Here is an 18,434-nt window from a genome sequence, read left to right on the forward strand (position 1 = left end):
CTTCATTTCCCAGAGTGCCCCGCAGGACGCCGTCTCCCAGAGCGCCCCGCGAGTGGCCTGAGGGTGGGGACTCCATTTCCCAGAGCGCCCCGCGTCTTCCGGACCCGGACGCCGCGGCCTGTTGTCGCTGGGGCAGTGGGTCTCGCCGGGACGGCGTTCCGGAGGCGACGGCGGCGCAATGGACAGCCCCGAGGTCACTTTCACGCTGGCCTACGTGGTGTTCGCCGTGTGCTTCGTGTTCACCCCCACCGAGTTCCACTCGGCCGGGCTCACGGTGCAGAACCTGCTGTCGGGCTGGCTGGGCAGCGAGGACGCCGCCTTTGTGCCCTACCACTTGCGCCGCACGGCCGCCACGCTGCTGTGCCACTCGCTGTTGCCGCTAGGTGAGCTCGGCGGGCGTGGGCGGCGCTCGAGACCGAGCTCCGGGACTCCGGAGTGGGGAGGGACGGCGGAGGGCGCCCGTGCGGGAGAGCCCGGGCTGCGGGCCAAGCGCCCGTGTGCTCCCAGGAGTGGGGAGAACGGTGCTGGCGGCAGCTGCCTCTTGCAGGTACCTGGCGGAAAGGCGGGCTCAACCCTGGGGGAAGGGATGCTTTGCTCACTGGGGCGGGTGGTGAGCTGTCACATGGGGGGGTAGCTCCCAGGAGAGGGGCATGAGTTAACTGATGCAAATAGGGGTGACCCTTCCCAGTCGTTGGACGGTGGGTGCGGGAAAGGCAGGTAGAGGGTGACGCCAGTTGGGAGTGTCACAGGTGCAGAGGACAGGGAAGGCGTGTGTGTGGGGATGCTCAGACGTTGTCAGGAGCTGTGCTGGGTGGTGATCCAGGTGATAGCTGGCTTCTGGGAGGCTGGCTGGTTGGATGGGGTACTGGGTGGGGTTCTCTTGAGGACTTGGGGTCAGAAGTAGGGCGGTGGCGGTGGCTAGCAGCATGTGCAGCTCGGTGGACACCGGGAAGGGTTTCCACCTGGCAGCAGGGCATGGAAAGTGGCCAGGAGCTGGCTGGGCTGAGGCTGGCCTGTGCGTGGGGGCTGCCTGCTTTGTGTGGAAGGCGGCAGAGGAGAGGCCACGCCAGCATAGAGGCAGGGCCGATGTGGTGAGCTGCGAGCTCTGCTGAGCCCCCAGGGACGCAGGGATGCCCGTCAGCCGGCTTCCCATACGAGGAGTTTGGGTTCTCCTGAGGGTCGTGTGTTGGGTTTCCGCCCTGGGAACTAAGGATCTCTGCAGCTTTATGGAGCTTCTAACTGCATCTTCCCACCAGGCTGTGGGGGTCTGGGCCACCACCATCCCGTGATGGACAGGGAAACTGGAAGGTGAGCCGAGTGACTTAGGGGGGCCGCTCGAGGAGGAAATGGGGTGGAGCCTGGCCTTGTGGCCAAACAAGGAGTCTGTTTTTTTTAATTTGTTTTGAAATACCTTTGAATCTTTAGAGATGTGTTATTTATTTCCACACGATGAGTTACCTAAAGCATATCAACTCGATCAACAACATTTATCATTATTTTCGCAATCTCAAATCTGTGCTGCAGGTCACTGTCTACTTCATTAATTTCGACATGCAAATTGGCCCCCATCTGGCCAGCAGGAGCCCTGGAGCTGGCTCCTGTGTCCTTGTGACATGCTCCTGTCATTCTTTGCTTACCGTCTGGTGCAGGACATCCCAGTTCTGGGATGGGCCATGCTCTGATCCGCCTCCTCAGAGCAGGTGGGGTCCAGAGGCCAAGATCCGGCCCCAGGAGGGCCAGTGGGCAGCTCTGCATTGGGTGATGCCAGATGCTTGTATTTACTTTTGCTTTTCTAGGTTTTTCTCGTTTTATTTCTGGTAGTTATATGTCATTTGTACATAAAGTAGTAAGATGAAAACGTTTCCTGCTGACAGGGCAAGGACTGAGGTGAGTCAGCTGTAGAGGCGGGCGAGGCCCACCTGCCTTGGGGCACTGTGGTCTTGCTCTGGGGGCCGACTAGGGCAGAGGGCCGTGCCCAGGCCTGGGGGCTAAAGGAAGTGTGCCCCCCCCATGCCCCCGGAGGGTCAGGAACAGCACTGTGGACCTTGGTGGGTACCATCTGAGGAGGATGAGTGTGGCAGTCCCAGCCTCTGCTGAGGTTTGCCCTGTCCCTTTTAGGCTACTACGTGGGCATGTGCTTCGCAGCCTCAGAAAAGCGGCTCTACTCCCCCAGCCAGGCCCCGGAGACCTGGCGGGGCTTCCTCCTGCTGGCATTGACACTGCCCATCATCGCCTGCACCCTGATCTACTACTGGTCCCGGGACCGGTGGGCCCACCACCCACTGGCCCGCACCCTGGCCCACTATGCCCTCCCGCAGTCAGGCTGGCGGGCCGTCGCTTCCTCCGTGGACACCGAGTTCCGGCGGATCGACAAGTTTGCCACGGGGGCGCCGGGTGCCCGTGTGATTGTGACAGACACGTGGGTGATGAAGGTGACCACGTACCGTGTGCGCGTGGCCCAGCAGCAGGACGTGCACCTGACCGTGACGGAGTCCCAGCAGCACGACCTCTCCCCAGACTCGAACCTGCCCGTGCAGCTGCTTACCATCCGCGTGGCCAGTGCCAACCCTGCCGTGCCGGCCTTCGACATCCGGTAGGCGGGCCTGCGGCTGGGTGGGGGTGAGGCTGGGGTTGCTGGGGTGGGTGTGGCCAGCCAGCGCCCAAGTTCTGGTCTTTGAGTTGCTCCAGGAGGTGATGATGGTGGGAGCTGGTCCTATCAGCCGCCCCTCCAGTGTGCCCCTCCCTCAGCGCCCCCATCCCCCCGGCCCCCCTCAGGTACTCTCCGCTTCCCCTTTCTGCACACCCTGCTCTGAGCCGTCTTCCACAGCATGTTGAGGGGAGCACGCGGGGGATGTTTGGGGGCCGCCGTGTAGCACAGAGGCTTGGTAGCTCCCTCGGCTCTGAGGCCTGGGCCTGAGCCCAGGTGTTCCCGACTAGTTCAGGCTGCGGCGGGCCTGCGCTGCCCCTCCTGGGACATGCCCTGGGCCTGACCCTGCCGAGGGCTAGGCTCTCTGTTTCTCAGCTACAGTCCTCCCGCCCTCCTGCCCTCCCACGTCGTGGGGGGCCAGTGGGCAGCTTTGGGTCTGTGGGCTCCGGCCCCAGGGCCCTCTCTGCTGGCTGCTGGGCTGTGCCTGAGCTGCCACGTCTGTGTGGTCGTGGGCGCCCTGGGCACTGGGGCGCAGCCTTGGCCTCTCTGCCCGCCCCGGGGTCCTTGCCAGCCTGCTGGGAACCACGGCCCTGCCCCGTAGGCGCACCCGGTGGTCCCCACCCAGCAGCAAACACCTCGTGCAGGCTGAATTCCACGGAGTATGGTGAGCTGTGTGAGAAGCTCCGGGCGCCCATCCGCAGCGCGGCCAACGTGGTCATCCACCAGAGCTTGGGCGACCTGTTCCTGGAGACCTTCGCCTCCCTGGTGGAGGTCAACCCGGCCTACTCGGTCCCCAGCAGCCAGGTGGGGGGCTGGGCAGGGGTGGCGGGTTCCCCAGCTGGGCCCCCATGGACCACGTCTCCTGCGGTGGGGGCCCCCCAGGGCGGCCTGGTGGGGCTCCCTCTGACCGCCTGGGTCGCCTGCAGGACCTGGAGGCGTGCATCGGCTGCATGCAGACCCGGGCCAGCGTGAGGCTGGTGAAGACCTGCCAGGAGGCGGACGAGGGCGAGTGTCAGCAGTGCTGTTGCCGCCCCATGTGGTGTCTCACCTGCATGGGCAAGTGGTTCGCCAGCCGCCAGGACCCGCAGCGCCCCGACACCTGGCTGGCCAGCCGTGTGCCCTGCCCCACCTGCCGCGCGCGCTTCTGCATCCTGGATGTATGTGCTGTGCGCTGAGCCCGCCAGAGGGACCCCGCCACTGCCTTGGGGAGTAGTTGGGCCTCTGGGCCCTGGTTTGGGCTGTCATGGGTGGCTCATCCCTGTGTGGCGACTCACTGGTGCAGAAGGGCTGAGGCTGCAGTAGGGCTGGGGTTTTGGTTTTAAAAAGAAGTTTTCTGTTGAAGTTCTGTCTGCGGCAGCGGGATGGGTTCTCAGCGCCTCTGTCTCCCCGACTCTTCGTGCTTCCAATTAGGGGGTAGATGCTGGGCACGCAGAACGTGGTGTTGGGTCCATCTCCAGAGCATTCTGGGGCCCCCTGAGCTGTGTTCTGGGAGACCCTGTCGTCTGCCCCAGATGGCCCTAACTTAAGCCACTTGCCTTAAACGTATGGGGCACATGAACCTTAACTGCTCGTCAGTTATACGACAGACTCGGATTTGCCCGAGACTGCAGTCTATCCTGCTCCTGTCCCCAAGCCGGCTGCTGGCCCTGTGGCATTGGCACCCTCCACTCCCCCGACGGAGGCTGCTCTGAGGACCTGGCGCAGAGCTAATTGGTGGAGGGTGAGAGCGCTGCCCAGGGTCTGCTGGTGATTGTGGGCAGCCAAGAGCCCACTCCTGGGGAGGTGGGTGGCCCCTGCCTGCTCCCTGCCCAGGGATACTCTGGGCTTCCCATCAGGGGCTGGCTGCTTTCAGCTGCCGTTCTCTTAGCCGCGTGCTTGTGGGGGCCGCCCACCCCTTGGAGGGGCCTGTAACCACGTGCCTTCTGCTGCTCCTGCGAGTCCAGGGAAAGGGCCAAGTTTCAGACTCCTGCTAGCGAGGGCACTGAGTTGAAGACCATGCTCCACAGCAGCGTCCTACATCCGGATGACAGGCTTGTTGGGACTCAGCACGGGGCTGGCCATACCCCGCAGGGTCCACCCACTTAGGAAGGGAAGTGCCCAGCAGTCAGGACAATGGCAGCTGTCTTCCCAATTCCTGTTGGTGCAGGAGGGGAGCAGGGAGGCAAGTGCCAGGTCCCTGGGTACAGCTCTGACAAACGGGACTGTTGGAGGGGCCCTAAGCCCCCTAAACCTGGTCATTCTAAGCAGGGGAGATGGACTCAGCTGGCCCATCTCACCCAAGGCTGCACCAAAGCCAGGGATTTGGAAGCGAGAAGCCCAGCTTTGTCGTCCTCGGGGGTGCCCACAGATGAAGGCCATCAGAGGGGCAGGCGGGAGCCATGCCCAGCCTCAGCCTGGAGTTGCAAACCTTGGCAAGGGAGAGCCAGGCCGGGGGCTATCTTTTCTACAAAAGAAACTTACTTAGTTTTATAAAGATAAGTCTATTGTAGTGAGGTGATACGCTATTTAATAAAATGTTACTATGAGTTTATATATTTTCTTGATTGGAATATTTTGTTTTTCCTGATACTCAAACCTTGGTAACAATTGGGGAGATGCCATCTTAGAAGTGGCAGCTTTTAATATGCACGTTTTGCTCAGAAAAAGAGAAGGGAGGCAGACTATGCGGGAATCTTCCTCTGGTTTCCCAGCTGGGGTCAGAAAGCCCATTTCCAGGGCACCCTCGTTGAAGGGTCCTGGGGGTTGTAGGGGGGTCAGCATGCAGGTGCTCCAGGTACAGGGGACACTGGTGGCCCAAGGTGGTGGGCCCTGCTCGTCGAGGCCTCCAACCTTGAGCTCTCCGCTATGTCCCATGGGATGTCTGGGTGTCCCATGGGATGCCTGGGTGGCCCAGGAGAGCAGCTCAGGTCGGGGAGCTACGGCACGTGCTTCCTGCTCTCTTATATTGGTGCTGGCCCCCAAACGTTTTTAAAAAGTGGTACATGCAACCCATTTAAAAAACACAGGTAGGGCTTCCCTGGTGGCGCAGTGGTAGAGAGTCCGCCTGCCGATGCAGGGGACACGGGTTCGTGCCCCGGTCCGGGAAGATCCCACGTGCCGCGGAGCGGCTGGGCCCGTGAGCCATGGCCGCTGAGCCTGCGCTCCGCAACGGGAGAGGCCACAACAATGAGAGGCCCGCGTACCAAACAAAACACAGTCTCGAATTTTCTACATCCCGGAGATCTTTGACGTTCTTTCGACTTCAGTCCTTCTCTTTACTTCTTTTGCACACAGCATCACCACTTAACGCGTGGAGACTGGCCCAGGGCCCCAACGGGTGGGGTACCCGGTGGGGGTCACGGAGGGCCCGTGGGCCGTGTGCGGGGTGGGGGAGCGGTTAGCGCAGGAGGCGGCTCTGAAAGAGGCAGAAGTGAGCTCAGCGGCGGGAACTTCACATAGGCTCGCGGCGCCGGGCATCAGTCGCGGGCAGCGAGTCACCGCAGGCTTCTACGTGCCTGAAGACTGCAGCCCGAAGTTGCTCTGCTGCCTCCCTTTCCGGGTTCCGGGTTCCCGCCAGCGCGGACACAGTTCCCGCCGAACCGACCAATCGGAGAGCGCCCGAAACCGGCGCCGGGCCAATCGGAGACGCGTCCCTTGTTCCCTTGGCGCGCCCGCGTCGCCAGCGTCCGAATCTCCCGCCAATACCCCTATCCCCGCCCGCGAAGGCGCGGCCAATCAGCGTCCGAGGGTCGCGGCGGCCAGGCCGCCTCCAAGGCGGAGGGGGCAACCTTTTTTGAGGGTCTCGCCTCAGTCAACCCGGCGGCGCCCCTTCGCCTCCCGGATGGCAGCACGCGGGGCAGCTGTTTCGCGGCTCCCGGCCCGGCCTGGACGGCCTGCGGGGCGCGCGCCTCCGAGAGGCTCCCCCCGGAGCGGGCCCGATGGTCTCGACCGGCCCGGCGCGCGCGGGAGCCCGGGGGGCGGGGCGGCGGCCCATAAAGGCTGTTGGGGGCGGGGCGCGCTCAGTCAGCGTCGCGAGAAGGGGAAGTCGCCGTAGTCGCCGCCGCCGCCGGACCCCAGTCCCCCACAATCCCGCCCGCCGCGTCGCCATGGCCTGCCGGCCGCGAAGTCCCCACGGGTGCGGGAGCCGCCGCGACGGCGACGCCAGGTGAGGCCGGGCCGCGCGCGGGGGCTCCCGGGCTGGGGAGCGGCGGGCGGGGTTCGGGCGGGGGTCCCGGGCCTCCCCGCCCTGACGTGGTGTCTCGTCGCCAGCCCGCCGCCCGCCTCAAGATGGAGCCTCGGACGCAAACGCACGGCTGACGGGAGGCGCCGGAAGCCGGAGGACGCCGAGGGCCCCTCGAGGCCGCCGGGCGACCGCAGACCCGACAGGTGGGCCCGGCGCGGCCGTCGGGGTCCGGAGCGGGGGGTGCCCGCACCTGACTGACTAGGGGGTGCCGTGGGTCACCAACAGCTCTCGACTAGTCGGGGCGCCCTTGGGCCACCATCCCGGTTAGTCAGGGTGCCTTTGTCTCGCTACCCGTGACTAGGGGATGCCTGTGGGTCACCACCCTTGACTAGTCGGGGTGCGTCTGCCTCACCAGCCCTGACTCGTCGGGACGCCCTTGGTCACCAGCCCTGACTGGTCCCGGCGCCTGTGCCTCACAGTGCGGCCGAGAGGCGTCTCAGCGATGGGCGTCAACAGGAAGTGGGCTCAGTCTCAGCGAGCCCTCCTGTGCTGCAGGGACGGCATGGCGGCCACCGCGAACTCAGAACTTTCGAGAGTCAGCTCAGAAAAGTTGGGTGTCAACAGCAGAGCCACGGAAGGTGGGCGCCAGGATGCAAACCAGGACTTCGGCTCCGCGCCCCTCTTTCCGCCCTGACGCTCCCTAGGCGCTTCCCTTCCGGCGAGTCTCGGTCGCAGCACTTGCGTGTGTACACGCTCACTTGAGCGTCTTCTAGGCTGAGCAGTGTGTTGGGGAGGCCAGGATGCCGTGTCACCCGAGATCTCCTTTCCGTTCTGCCTGCACCCTGGCACGGGAGGGACGGCAGAGACGGGAGCGGCTGAAGGGCACGCGCAGGGGCGCCGGTGGAGGGCAGCTGGTCAGGGGAGGCCTCTGTCGGGGTGAGATGGGAGGGGGTCCCTGGGAGAGCCCCCCGCCAGGGCCTGTGCGAGCACGAGGAGAGGAGGGCGAGGGGTGCCGGGACAGCTGCCAAGTTCAGGTGCTTACTGATGGCTTAGGGGTGGGTGCTGGGAGGAGTTCAGGGGTGACTCTAGCTTTTTGGCCTGGAGACCTTCCTCGGTTGTGGAATCTTTTGCCACCGTGAAGAGGATGGGGGTGGAGCAGACCTGCTCTGGGGAAGGAGTTGGTGATTAGGCTTAAGGTTTTCGGATGAGTGAAGAGAAGATGTTGAGGAAATAGCGGGCGGATAGCCTGGTCGGGGAGGCGCCGATGTTAAATTAGCATATACGTGGCTTTTAGAGATTTGGGATTTGAGATTACCTGGGAAAAGGTGGGAACGGAGAAGAGGCCCTCACAGCCCTAGGGCTAGATGTGAAGAACCGGTGATCCAATGGTATCTCTGAGTTCCTGCTCTGAGCCCTGCGGTGGTCTCTGTCTTAGCTGCAGACAAGGTGTTAAATCCTTACATTGCTTTGCATTCCTTTGTGTCCTCCTCTGGCTCACAGCAACCCCATAGGCCTCCTTCTTCTGACAGGAATGCCCCTGTCCTAGGCACGTTGCCCCTGCTCTTTGTTCTGTGCATGTGCTTTTATTCCCACAACCCCCTGTGGTGGCAGCGGGGAGTACACGGGGCGCATGGTGAGTGGAGCCACTTATATCGTCACGGGTGCAAGAACTGGTTCCTTTGGAGGGATGTTAGCTCATTGTGTAAAATAGGCTTTGTTTTCTACTTGAGTACTTTTCCAGAAGTAGTCTTGTCCTAAGATAGGGTGAGTTGGTGAATATAATTTGCCTAATCTAAGAAATGAATTTTAGTTCCACGCAAGGTGGTTTTTATCAAGCTACCAAAACATGAGATGGAGTGAAAGGTCGTTTGTAAGCACCTTTTAGAAATTCGGGAATCTGTCACGGCCGGGAAACCCAGACCTGGACCTCTTGATACACTAGTGAGGATGTTGACGTCTAACCCTAGACAGGCCTCCATTTGGTTCTCTTCTGTATCTACCATACAGTCATTGAGTCATTTTAATTTGTCCATTAATTTGATTTCAGACCCTGCCAACCATGTTTAGACTGTGGAAATTTATTTTTGCGGATCCAATTTGAGTTTCTATGGGTGGAGTAATTATAAGGAGAGAAATGATAATTATATAAAGGGATTACTTTTTTGTTATTGCTGTTGCATTTTCAAAGCATGTCATTGGGTTTCCAGCTAGAATGTATAAGGTCGCTTACTGATGCAGTTGAAGTTAGTTTCCACTTTTGATATACCAGTGATGGCCAGTAGAAAGTTGAGGAGGAAAAGTAAAAATGTAAGTTTACATCTAATCTCTAACTAACAGATGTAGCAACAATTCTAACTGCCAGAGTTCTTGGCATCAAGTTCAAATTGCCTGAACTTGACTAAAGATTTCCTTGAGCTCTAGATAGAACTGAGCTTCTAGATTAAATTTAACCCAACTTTAGGGGACACCTTTACCTGTAGACTAAGTCCCAATGCAGTAAGAACTCTGAAGTACATTTTTGTCCCCCCCATTTTAATTATGATGTGATAGATCCTGAGCCATTAATTGTGCGCATCTAGAAGTAAATAGTAGCCACAGTTATTAGGTGCTGGTCACTCTGCTTAGCTTAAAAATGTATTAGCTGAAATCTTTTTTAAAATTCTAAAAAAAACTCCTCTTTTTGTAAATAAAAGGAGTTGTACTAGGTAGGTACACTTCTTGGTGCCGATGATAACTGTTGACTCTGTCTGCCTTTCCCCTGCACTGGCACACAGTAGTTGTTTAACAAACAGAGCCCAGGAGGCTTCAGACGAATTGCCGGAACTCGGTGAGCTAGTAAGTCATGGAGCAGAGATTTCCCTGGAGCCCGTTTTCTTGGCACTCTCCAAACAACCTCAGAACATTTCCTGATGCACGGTTTGAAAGGAAACTGAAAGTTGTGTCATGGTTCAAATGTGCGTTTTCATTTTATTGCAGCTTTACCACTCCCGAAGGCCCTAAGCCCCGTTCTAGATGTTCAGACTGGGCAAGTGCAGTCGAAGAAGATGAAATGAGGACTAGAGTTAACAAAGAAATTGCAAGGTATGCATTTCAGGCCAGTTTGAAATGTTATCTCTGGTGTTTTAAATTATATATTAAATTTGAGGCATATCTTAGAGTGGCGGTTTTTAAAAGTCTGGTGGGCCCCAGACCAGCCACGTCAGCAGCTCCTGGGAACTTGTTGGAAATGCAGGTTTTCAGGCCCCACCCCAGGCCTGCTGGATGGGAAACTGGGTGGGTGGGGCCCAGCCCTGGCTTAAGCCCTTCAGATGAGTCTGCTCACTGAAATTTGAGGACCGGTGTCTTGGGGCTGTCCTTCCAGGGTGGCAGTAAGTGGGAGGTGGCGCTGCTAACAGCTCAGAAATGCCAGAGTGCGTGCAGGGACGGGTCCCTGACTTGGGGTCTGTGAACCCCTTGCAGTCGTACCCAGAGCTGTGTATTCAAGTTCAACTCCAAGCCACTTCCTCTTCCTCAGCTCATTACAGTTCAGATGATGCATCCTTCACCACTGCTCACCCCCCTGGATTACGTTCTCCCTGGTGTTTTGGGGCCTTTCTTCCCTTTGATAGATGCCATCCAACCCAGGGAATGAACGTTGAGTTAAAATGTTGTGGCTCGAAATTAATTGAAGTATATTGAACCAAGAGTCTGTTCTTAATTCTGATGAGAAAATATGTCCTCATTGTTAGCAGGGAAGCAGGGCCAGACTGCTTCCTCCCCCTCTGCAGTGGTCGATGGTATTTAGAGCTGCCTTCTTTGTTTTTTTTTTTTTTTTTTTTTTGCGGTACATGGGCCTCTCACTGTTGTGGCCTCTCCCATTGCGGAGCACAGGCTCCGGATGCGCAGGCTCAGCGGCCATGGCTCACGGGCCCGGCTGCTCCGCGGCATGTGGGATCTTCCCGGACCGGGGTACGAACCCGTGTGCCCCGCATCGGCAGGTGGACTCTCAACCACTTCGCCACCAGGGAAGCCCAGAGCTGCCTTCTTTGGAAAGGCTCGGACACACGGGGGGGTTGGTTGTGACCGCCTAATTCCTTTCAGACATTAGAATGCATGTGTGTGGGTGAGTAGGATGCCTGGGTAGAAGGGTGAGCTGCAGCTGACAGCCGCGGGCTTCAGTGTTTTGAACGAACCCTCGTGTTTATATGGGTCTTGATTTCTCCCAGCTGTAACAGTAGGCTGTTTGACTGGGTCTATGCAGTTTTTGTGTTCTGCCCAAGGGTTATAACAGTTCTCATCACGTCCTTGTGTATCTGGACCCCCAGTGTCACCTTTTGCTGGGGACTGTCTGCAGCTCTTATGTGCTGCAGGGAGACCCCTGTCTGTCTTGACCTTCCTGTTGGTGGACCCCTCTTTGTTCCTTTCTGAAAATTGTCCTACCTTGCAAAGCAGGCCTCATCTTGTCCAGAGTACTGTTTGGGGCCGCTCTGTGGATCACACCCTTTCTGATGGAAAGCTGCTGCTTTTGATAAGACCCCAGTGATGTGAGCTTTTGATGATGGTGGTCTGCCTTACTTCCCACCAGGAAGGGGGGAGGTAAGAATTCAGCTCCCTGTATGCCAAGGAGGCTAGCACACACTACACACCAGCGGTCTGAAAATTTGAAAATGGGTTTTAGTCATATCTGAAGCCAGTCTTTTCAACTGGGGTTCCAGAAAGAATGAAATCCGACAGAAAATGATTTCAGGGACTAGTTTCGCAGTTCTCAGGGGGTGGTTCATTATCTCCTGGTATCCAGGCTTCACTGGGGTGCCCCGGCAAACTTGGGGAAGGTTGAGAATTTTAGATTTGGAAGGAGGCACCATGATACGTGACATCCTTTAGACACTTGCGTGAGCTTCTAGCTAGAGGTGGTTTCCACGTTAGATTGCACTATGCTTTTTTGGTGACGTACTTTTGCAAAGTTGGGTGTTGGTCATTGCTGTGATAGAAGGCAAATGCCCGGTGAAATCCACAAGGGATGGGGGGAGGGGGGAAGGTGTGCAGTCTTTCTGAGAAGGTGAGTAGTCCCAACAGGCACACGTCTCATTAATAAGTAATCGTGGTATTAGAAATAAAAGCTTTGTATCTCAACTCATGTTTATTTTTTTCTAAAGCCTTCCGGGTTAGAGGGATGTAAATTTCTGTGTCATTTGGGTCTCACTACTTAACTGGCGGCAGTAGTTTTTTTTTTTAGAACCTGGTGGTTTTAAGCACCTTGTATGATCTTGGCACGTAACCTTTATCTTTGCCTCAAAGGTGATTGAGGGAGGTTGAAAATAAAAGAAGCCACCTACTGTTACTTAATCCACTTACCAGACCGCAGTCTCAGGGAGGCTTTGTTCCCTGTGGCTCTCTTAGCTCTAAAAGCTTTGTGTTCATTTCTATACCTTTTTAAAAACAGCAACATTTACTTTGCTCTCAGATATAAAAGGAAACTCCTCATAAATGACTTTGGAAGAGAGAGAAAATCATCATCAGGAAGGTAAATGCTGTGTAATTATTTCTTTTCTAATTTAATAGATCTGTAGTTTATTAATGAAAAAAAAAACTGAACATGAGATGCTAAGTGTCTCAGTAGCATTTACTGTTTTTCTGTTCTTCACTGATTAGAAATGTGTATCTATCGTGTACTAAATTCCCATATATTCAAAGATCCTGGACTGTCGTGGGGTTAGTATGGTTTGGAATCCAGAGCGCAGATACTCCTGTATCGTGTTCAGACGTTTTCCTACGTCGTGATCTTGTAAGTGAGGCTTGTGCCGTGCATTTCATTTTCTTCAGTTCGGATTCGAAGGAGTCTATGTCAGCATTGCCAGCCGACTTAGAGACCGATGAAAGTGTCCTGATGAGGAGACAGAAGCAGATCAACTATGGGAAGAACACCATTGCCTACGATCGCTATATTAAAGAAGTCCCAAGGTAGTCTTGTTTCGCCAGCATGTCCTGGTCAAGTCATGTGGCATTGCCGTCTAAAGAGTTGCTTTGGTGGTAAATCTGATTCTGGGCCTAGTTCTGCTAAGAAGTGTATTATTAATTATTAATGACTTTCAGGCACTTACATAAATAAAGAAGATGGGTTGGTGACTGAGAAACCAAGGACGTGAAGATAAATAACATTTTCATAATTTAGAATGTTAGATGACATTTCATTTCTCAGGACTCATAGCTGTCTTGTAAATGTAAGATTATTAAAACACATGATGGGAAAATGTAAAGTTCAAGTTACAGATTGTAAAGATTTCATTAGAGAAAGATATGAGTCTTGCCCCATTTTGTGTAAGCAGCATCCCCCCTCCCCCCACGCACACAAGGATACAAAGGGAGCTTTAGAGAGTATACCAGCTGCTTGGCAGGATTGAAGTGCAGATGTCCTGTTCTGGGGCATGGATTGTGAAGGAAAGCAGAGGCAGAGAGGTAGTGCTTTTAAGCTCACCTGCAAATGTGGATGGTGTGTGCCAGGATAATCCCTCTGTCCCGGTAGGCACCTTCGACAGCCTGGCATTCATCCCAAAACCCCCAACAAATTCAAGAAGTATAGTCGACGATCGTGGGACCAGCAGATCAAACTCTGGAAGGTGGCTCTGCATTTTTGGGATCCTCCAGCGGAAGAAGGATGTGATTTGCAAGAAATGTATGTCTTTATTGCATTCTCGTCCTCCGTGTCTGCAGTTCGGGCGGTGATCGCAGTGGCTCTGTCACTGTGTGGCAGGTTATCGTGCATAACGTCCGCCTGTGGTCACAGCTTCGTGTGTGTTTTTTCTCTGCATGAGTGTATAAAGCCGGCTAGGCGGGCTCCAGGAGAGGCTGGAGGGAGGGGTGTGCTTCCTGGGCTGGCGTTACTGTCTGTAGCTCGGACAGACTCATCTTAGGAAACCTAGAGATATGTGGGGTTTGTTTGTTTTTAAGATAACATTTTAAAAAGCATGTGAGTAATTTATGTTGAGCTATAAACGTGAAAGGTCTTTTTTTTAATCTAAGGAAGGCTTTTATCTTTTTAAACTGTGTCTAGTTGGAAAGGTCTGAGGCCTGAGTTTCTGCCACGTGGTCGGGATGCCGGTTGAGTGCGGAGGTGGAGAGACTTGTCTGTGCGGCCTCTCTTCTCAGCTCCTTCGACCTGAGACTCTCCTGCCCTCAGAGACACATTTATTCATTCAAGTGTTGGAGTTTCTGCTTTGTGCTGGGGAAATTTATTAGAAAGAAGTTTGGCCTCACAGACACACACTGAGTTTTTTCCCGGTGTCACTATTGTCCCATTCTGTCTGTGGGTAGGAAATTGGACAGATGAGTGATGATGTGTATAGTATGGCTTGTCACAGTGTCTGTCTCCCCCCACAACTGGGCTCTGTCATTGACGCTCCTACTTAGAAGGATGCCTGTGGGTGTGTACAGATAGTGGGCCATGGGCAAGAGCGGGCAGGTGGTTGTGCGCTCCGAGCCGGGTGGACCTGTTTGCCTGCAGGGCCTGCTTTACCTCTGCCAGGTGATCGGGCAGAGGGTCCGTCTGGCACACGGGGAGTCGCTGAAAGCTGGTGGGTCCCTCAGGGAGCAGAGGAGATGCGTGTCAGCGCTCACGGGCAGCGAGGCCGTGGTGGCGTTTGCCTTCTCCTGGCTCTGTTCCGCGGTGACTGACGTGCTTGTTCTGACCGCACAGACGTCCTGTAGACCTCGGGGAGATGGAGACGGAATCTGCGGAGAGCAGCTCTGAGTCCCGGACGAGCTCTCAGGATAACTTTGTAAGTACCTTTCCTTTGTTTTATCTCTGCGCGTGAGTGTTATAGGTTAATTGTTGACAACATATGCCCCTCTGAAAACTGAAGTTTAAGCTGAAATTTGATTCTGATACTTATGAAAAAGGGGCTCCTTACCCCTTTCTCTGACTTTATTGAAGTGTCAGATTTGATGGAGTTCGTAGGTAGTGGCCTTATTTTAGATTTTGGGTTCAATCCAACTAATCAGTACCACCATTTTCAATTTAAAAGTAAAAGGCCTTTTCTTCTCTGGTTCGCAGGCTTTGTCACTATTTTTAATTTTAGGCTGTCTAGTTTGTTCTGGTGAATTGCTAGTATAGGAATCATCTGCTAGTTGTTATAAGTGGAGGAATGCTTTGGGCCTAGGGGTTTCCCCACATTTGCCAATTTAAAAAAATTACGTGTTTTCGGAAGAAAAAACCTCCAAAGATGAAAAGCGATGTACAGAATTGCCTCGTCTCTAATTCTCTAGTTACTGGTTGGGTGCACGTTCTTCCAGACTTCTCTGCACGTATACAAGCCAAATACACAGCAGCAGTTTACAGTGAAAGGATCTCTTTGTTATTTTAAAAGAGACGGCCCCAATACTTACATGTGGAAATATTCTGCACATTAAGTAAAAAAATAGGTTAAAAACTAGAACTCATAAATATTTGTTTGAAAAACTCATGCTTTATAGAAGATCAACCTGTACTGTATCTGAACAGGTCAGGAACATATAAAATGAAAGTGCGTAGTTGCCTTTTCCTGCCTGCCTTCCATCTGTGTCACCCTGATAAGCCTGGGACGTGCCCTTCCAGTCTTCGGGACCATCTGCATCCCACATACTCTTTGTGACTATTCGAGGTGTTAGAAGTAACACAGGGACTCCCCTGGAGGTCCAGTGGTCAGGACTCAGCGCTTCCACTGCAGCGGGCCCGGGTTCAATCCCTCATCGGGGAACTAAGGTCCTGCAAGCCGCGTGGCCAAAAAAAAAAAAAAGTAACACTAATGTCCAAGAGAGAGGAATGACAAATTACATTCATAAGAAATACAGCTACTACAGGTTGTTTTTGAAACTGATAACGTGGAAAATCATCAAGATAAATAAAAACAGGATACTTAACCAGGATGATCCCAGTTTTGTGGATATTTATACACGGGCAGGACTAAAACCCATGACGATCTCAGCAGGTGGTATCCTTGGTGTGGATTAAGAGTGACCGTTGTCCCAGCTCAAGAAGCCGATTCTGAATGTGCTGCTCGTGGTCACAGAAGTTAGGGGGTGGCGACTGCACGGGCGGGTCGGGGGCCAGGCCCTGAAGATCAGAGGCAGCGGTCCTGGCGGGGGGTCCTGGGGAGCCGAGGAGAGGTGGGAGCCGGCAGGACGTTCGGGGGATAGGAGAGAAGGCTGGGTGGCGAAGCGGAGCGCCCCGGCTCGGGCCTGCACTGCTCGAGCCCGAGGCACCGGGGAGCAGTGCGTTCGCCGCTGAGCACCGGCCACTATCACAGCATCACTGCTGTGCTCACGAAACGCAGCCGTGGTAAAACACGGCTACCTCGTAACCAGGCCGCGCTCAGGTTTCCTGGTTGTCCCAATAGTGTCCTTGTCGCAGGTCTTTTTTTCTCTTTTTTGGCCCAGAATTTAATCAAGGATTACACGTTTAATTGCCACGTCTCTTAAATTTCCTTTAGTTTAGAATAGTCTTCCTGCTTTTCCCCCAGGACGTTGACCTCTTTGGAAGGGTTCAGGCCCGTTTTTATGAAGCAGGATGTTCCTCAGTTGGGAGTTGTCGTACTGTCTCCTTGAGGATTAGATTCAGGTTGAACCCTTCGGCCCCCGTTTTGGGGGTGGGGTGGGGCGGCCCTCAGCCCAGCGCCAGCGCCAAGTGCTCGGCGGTGTGACGTGATTGCTTCACGAGCCACGGTGGCACGTCCTGTCCACACAGTGGCTCCTGTTAGGTGTGAGCGGCTGTGGCTCAGGGGCCTTAAAGGTCACTTGGTCACTCATGGGGCGGGGGCGGGGGGTGGGAGTTTGACAGATGCTTGAAGGGAAGCTTGGCAGTCAGTATCTGCTGGATGCTCTCCCGGGCATGTCCTGCGTTCCTGGGAGGCGCTCAGCCCCCCCTGCTCAGCACCTCCAGCAGCAAGTCCAGTGTGCCCGAGGGACCGGCTGTGACCGTGCTTCTGTTTTCTAGGACATGTACTGTGGCACCCCTACGAAAGTTAGGCACGTGGACTGCCATGCGGGGGATGAATTTGACTTGGAAGCCTGTTTAACTGAACCCTTGAAAGACTTCTCAGCCATGAGCTAACCGGCGCCACCTGGAGGCCCCTGGGAGCAGCGCTGCCTCCCCGGGCGGGTGGCCCACCAAGCATGCGTCCTGCCTTTGTAACTGGGGGTTTCTGTCACAGTGTACAGTCTCTTGGTGAATTGATGTTCTTGCCTTATTTTCTTAAGAAACGTTAATTTTGTGTATAGGGAATGCATTTTGCATGTTTTAAATTGTAAATGGAACTAAATCCGAGGAAAATTGAACTCGAGGCAATCTTGCAACAATCTTAATTGCTTAATCTCCGCATCCTTGAAGTTAACCTGACAAGTGTGCCGTAACTGGTTTTCCACAAGTTTTTTAGGCGTTAATTGCTGCTTGTCAGAGGGCTGGTTTGGGTTTAAGCGTATGTTCACGGGGCTTTCTTTACTGGTATCTGGCCGAGTGTTCTCATAATCAGATACCTTTAATATCTATGGAAAGCGTTAGGGTTTGGGCCGTTTGTCAGTATGTCAAGATGGGTTTTTTTCCTCGTACAGAGCACTGAATAGTCAGATATTAAATTGAGCTGGTAGGTTAATGGGGTTTATGTAAGTTATACGGTCTTAATTAGGTACTTGTAAATAGCACTCAGTAGCCCTTCTACCTATATTACTCCAAGAGTTAAGACAGCAGAAGGATTTAGAAAGAACATTTTTTTATAGTCAGTTAATTTACCGTGTACAATTGCTGTAAATGATAATGTGTACAGATTTTCTGTTCAAATATTCAATTGTAAACTTCTTGTTAAGACTATTATGTTTCTGTTGCTTTTGTATGGAATGACATTGCAAAAATAAAAAGGACCTTCTTTAACTGACTTACTACCTTGCCAGATAGGCTGCCTGCTGTGGTGATTCCTGCCCTTGGCTTGTGCCCAGGGAGGGTGGCACGCAGTGGTGGGAGCGTTGTGCCCGGGCTTGTGGCCCCGCCCCGCCCGGCGAGGAGCCCTACATTGTGATAGGTTTGCAGCTCTGGCCTGGGGTCTTGGTTGGGCTGGAGCCGGGTCCAGACCTGTGTCAGCGGTGGGCCCGGTGTGTGCTCTCCTGGTTAAAGGGAGTGTGTGCCCACAGACTTATAGGAAGCCAGGGGCCTCGGCTTGCTGCTTGGTTGGCAGCTGGGGGGACAGGGCCTTTCCCTGTGTCCTGAGACAGACCAGGGCCGACGGCCCGCCTGAGGGGCTGCCCCACCCACAGCGGCGCACATAGCCCCTGGCAGCTCGTGCCCTGTGGACACCCCCTTGAAGTGATGCTGAGCTCCCTTTAAGCAAGGGGTGGGCATCGGTCACTTTGTTCAAGGTGCTTTGAAAGGCCAGAAGCCCCTTCCTGTTGGTTTCACACATGTGTTGAGCTCGTAGTATGTCAGACAGCCTCGTGGATGTTGGGACACAGGAGACAGGGTGCCCCGAAGTCTGCACTCATGCTCTTGGGGACAGAAGATAGCAAATATGGTGTCAGGTTACAGGGTAGGAGGGCAGCGAAGCAGGGCAGGGGGCGGCTGGGAGATGCCCTATTAGGTGGTGTGTGAGCAGAGATGTGCTGCCGGGGTGGGGCGGGGGCATTCAC

At 54.8% G+C, this 18,434-nt stretch overlaps 2 protein-coding genes across 5 annotated transcripts; both read left to right on the forward strand.

Moving 5' to 3' along the window:
* The first annotated feature begins 30 nt into the window (after nucleotides 1–30).
* On the forward strand, nucleotides 31–5,177 carry TMEM129 (transmembrane protein 129, E3 ubiquitin ligase). Of its 3 annotated transcripts, none has more exons than XM_033419629.2 (4): nucleotides 31–383; nucleotides 1,257–1,308; nucleotides 2,119–2,593; nucleotides 3,574–5,177. In XM_033419629.2, the coding sequence occupies exons 1-4, from the start codon at nucleotides 179–181 to the stop codon at nucleotides 3,820–3,822; spliced, it is 981 nt and encodes a 326-aa protein (XP_033275520.1). In that variant the 5' UTR covers nucleotides 31–178; the 3' UTR covers nucleotides 3,823–5,177. The 3 variants fall into 3 exon arrangements, with proteins under 3 accessions (XP_033275520.1, XP_033275521.1, XP_004265234.1); XM_004265186.4 differs by lacking the exon at nucleotides 1,257–1,308 and adding an exon at nucleotides 3,292–3,451 and having other exon boundaries at nucleotides 34–383; XM_033419630.2 differs by lacking the exon at nucleotides 1,257–1,308 and having other exon boundaries at nucleotides 32–383; nucleotides 3,574–3,762.
* Nucleotides 5,178–6,639: 1,462 nt separating this feature from the next.
* Nucleotides 6,640–17,689, forward strand: SLBP (stem-loop binding protein). Of its 2 annotated transcripts, none has more exons than XM_012531380.3 (8): nucleotides 6,640–6,791; nucleotides 6,896–7,012; nucleotides 9,786–9,890; nucleotides 12,253–12,312; nucleotides 12,612–12,749; nucleotides 13,312–13,461; nucleotides 14,373–14,563; nucleotides 16,756–17,689. In XM_012531380.3, exons 1-7 carry the CDS (start codon nucleotides 6,733–6,735, stop codon nucleotides 14,533–14,535), a joined length of 792 nt encoding a protein of 263 aa, XP_012386834.1. In that variant the 5' UTR covers nucleotides 6,640–6,732; the 3' UTR covers nucleotides 14,536–14,563; nucleotides 16,756–17,689. The 2 variants fall into 2 exon arrangements, with proteins under 2 accessions (XP_012386834.1, XP_004265235.1); XM_004265187.4 differs by having other exon boundaries at nucleotides 14,482–14,563.
* Nucleotides 17,690–18,434: the final 745 nt, after the last annotated feature.

The sequence above is a fragment of the Orcinus orca genome, chromosome 4 (assembly GCF_937001465.1).
Source record: "Orcinus orca chromosome 4, mOrcOrc1.1, whole genome shotgun sequence".
Lineage (NCBI taxonomy): Eukaryota > Metazoa > Chordata > Mammalia > Artiodactyla > Delphinidae > Orcinus > Orcinus orca.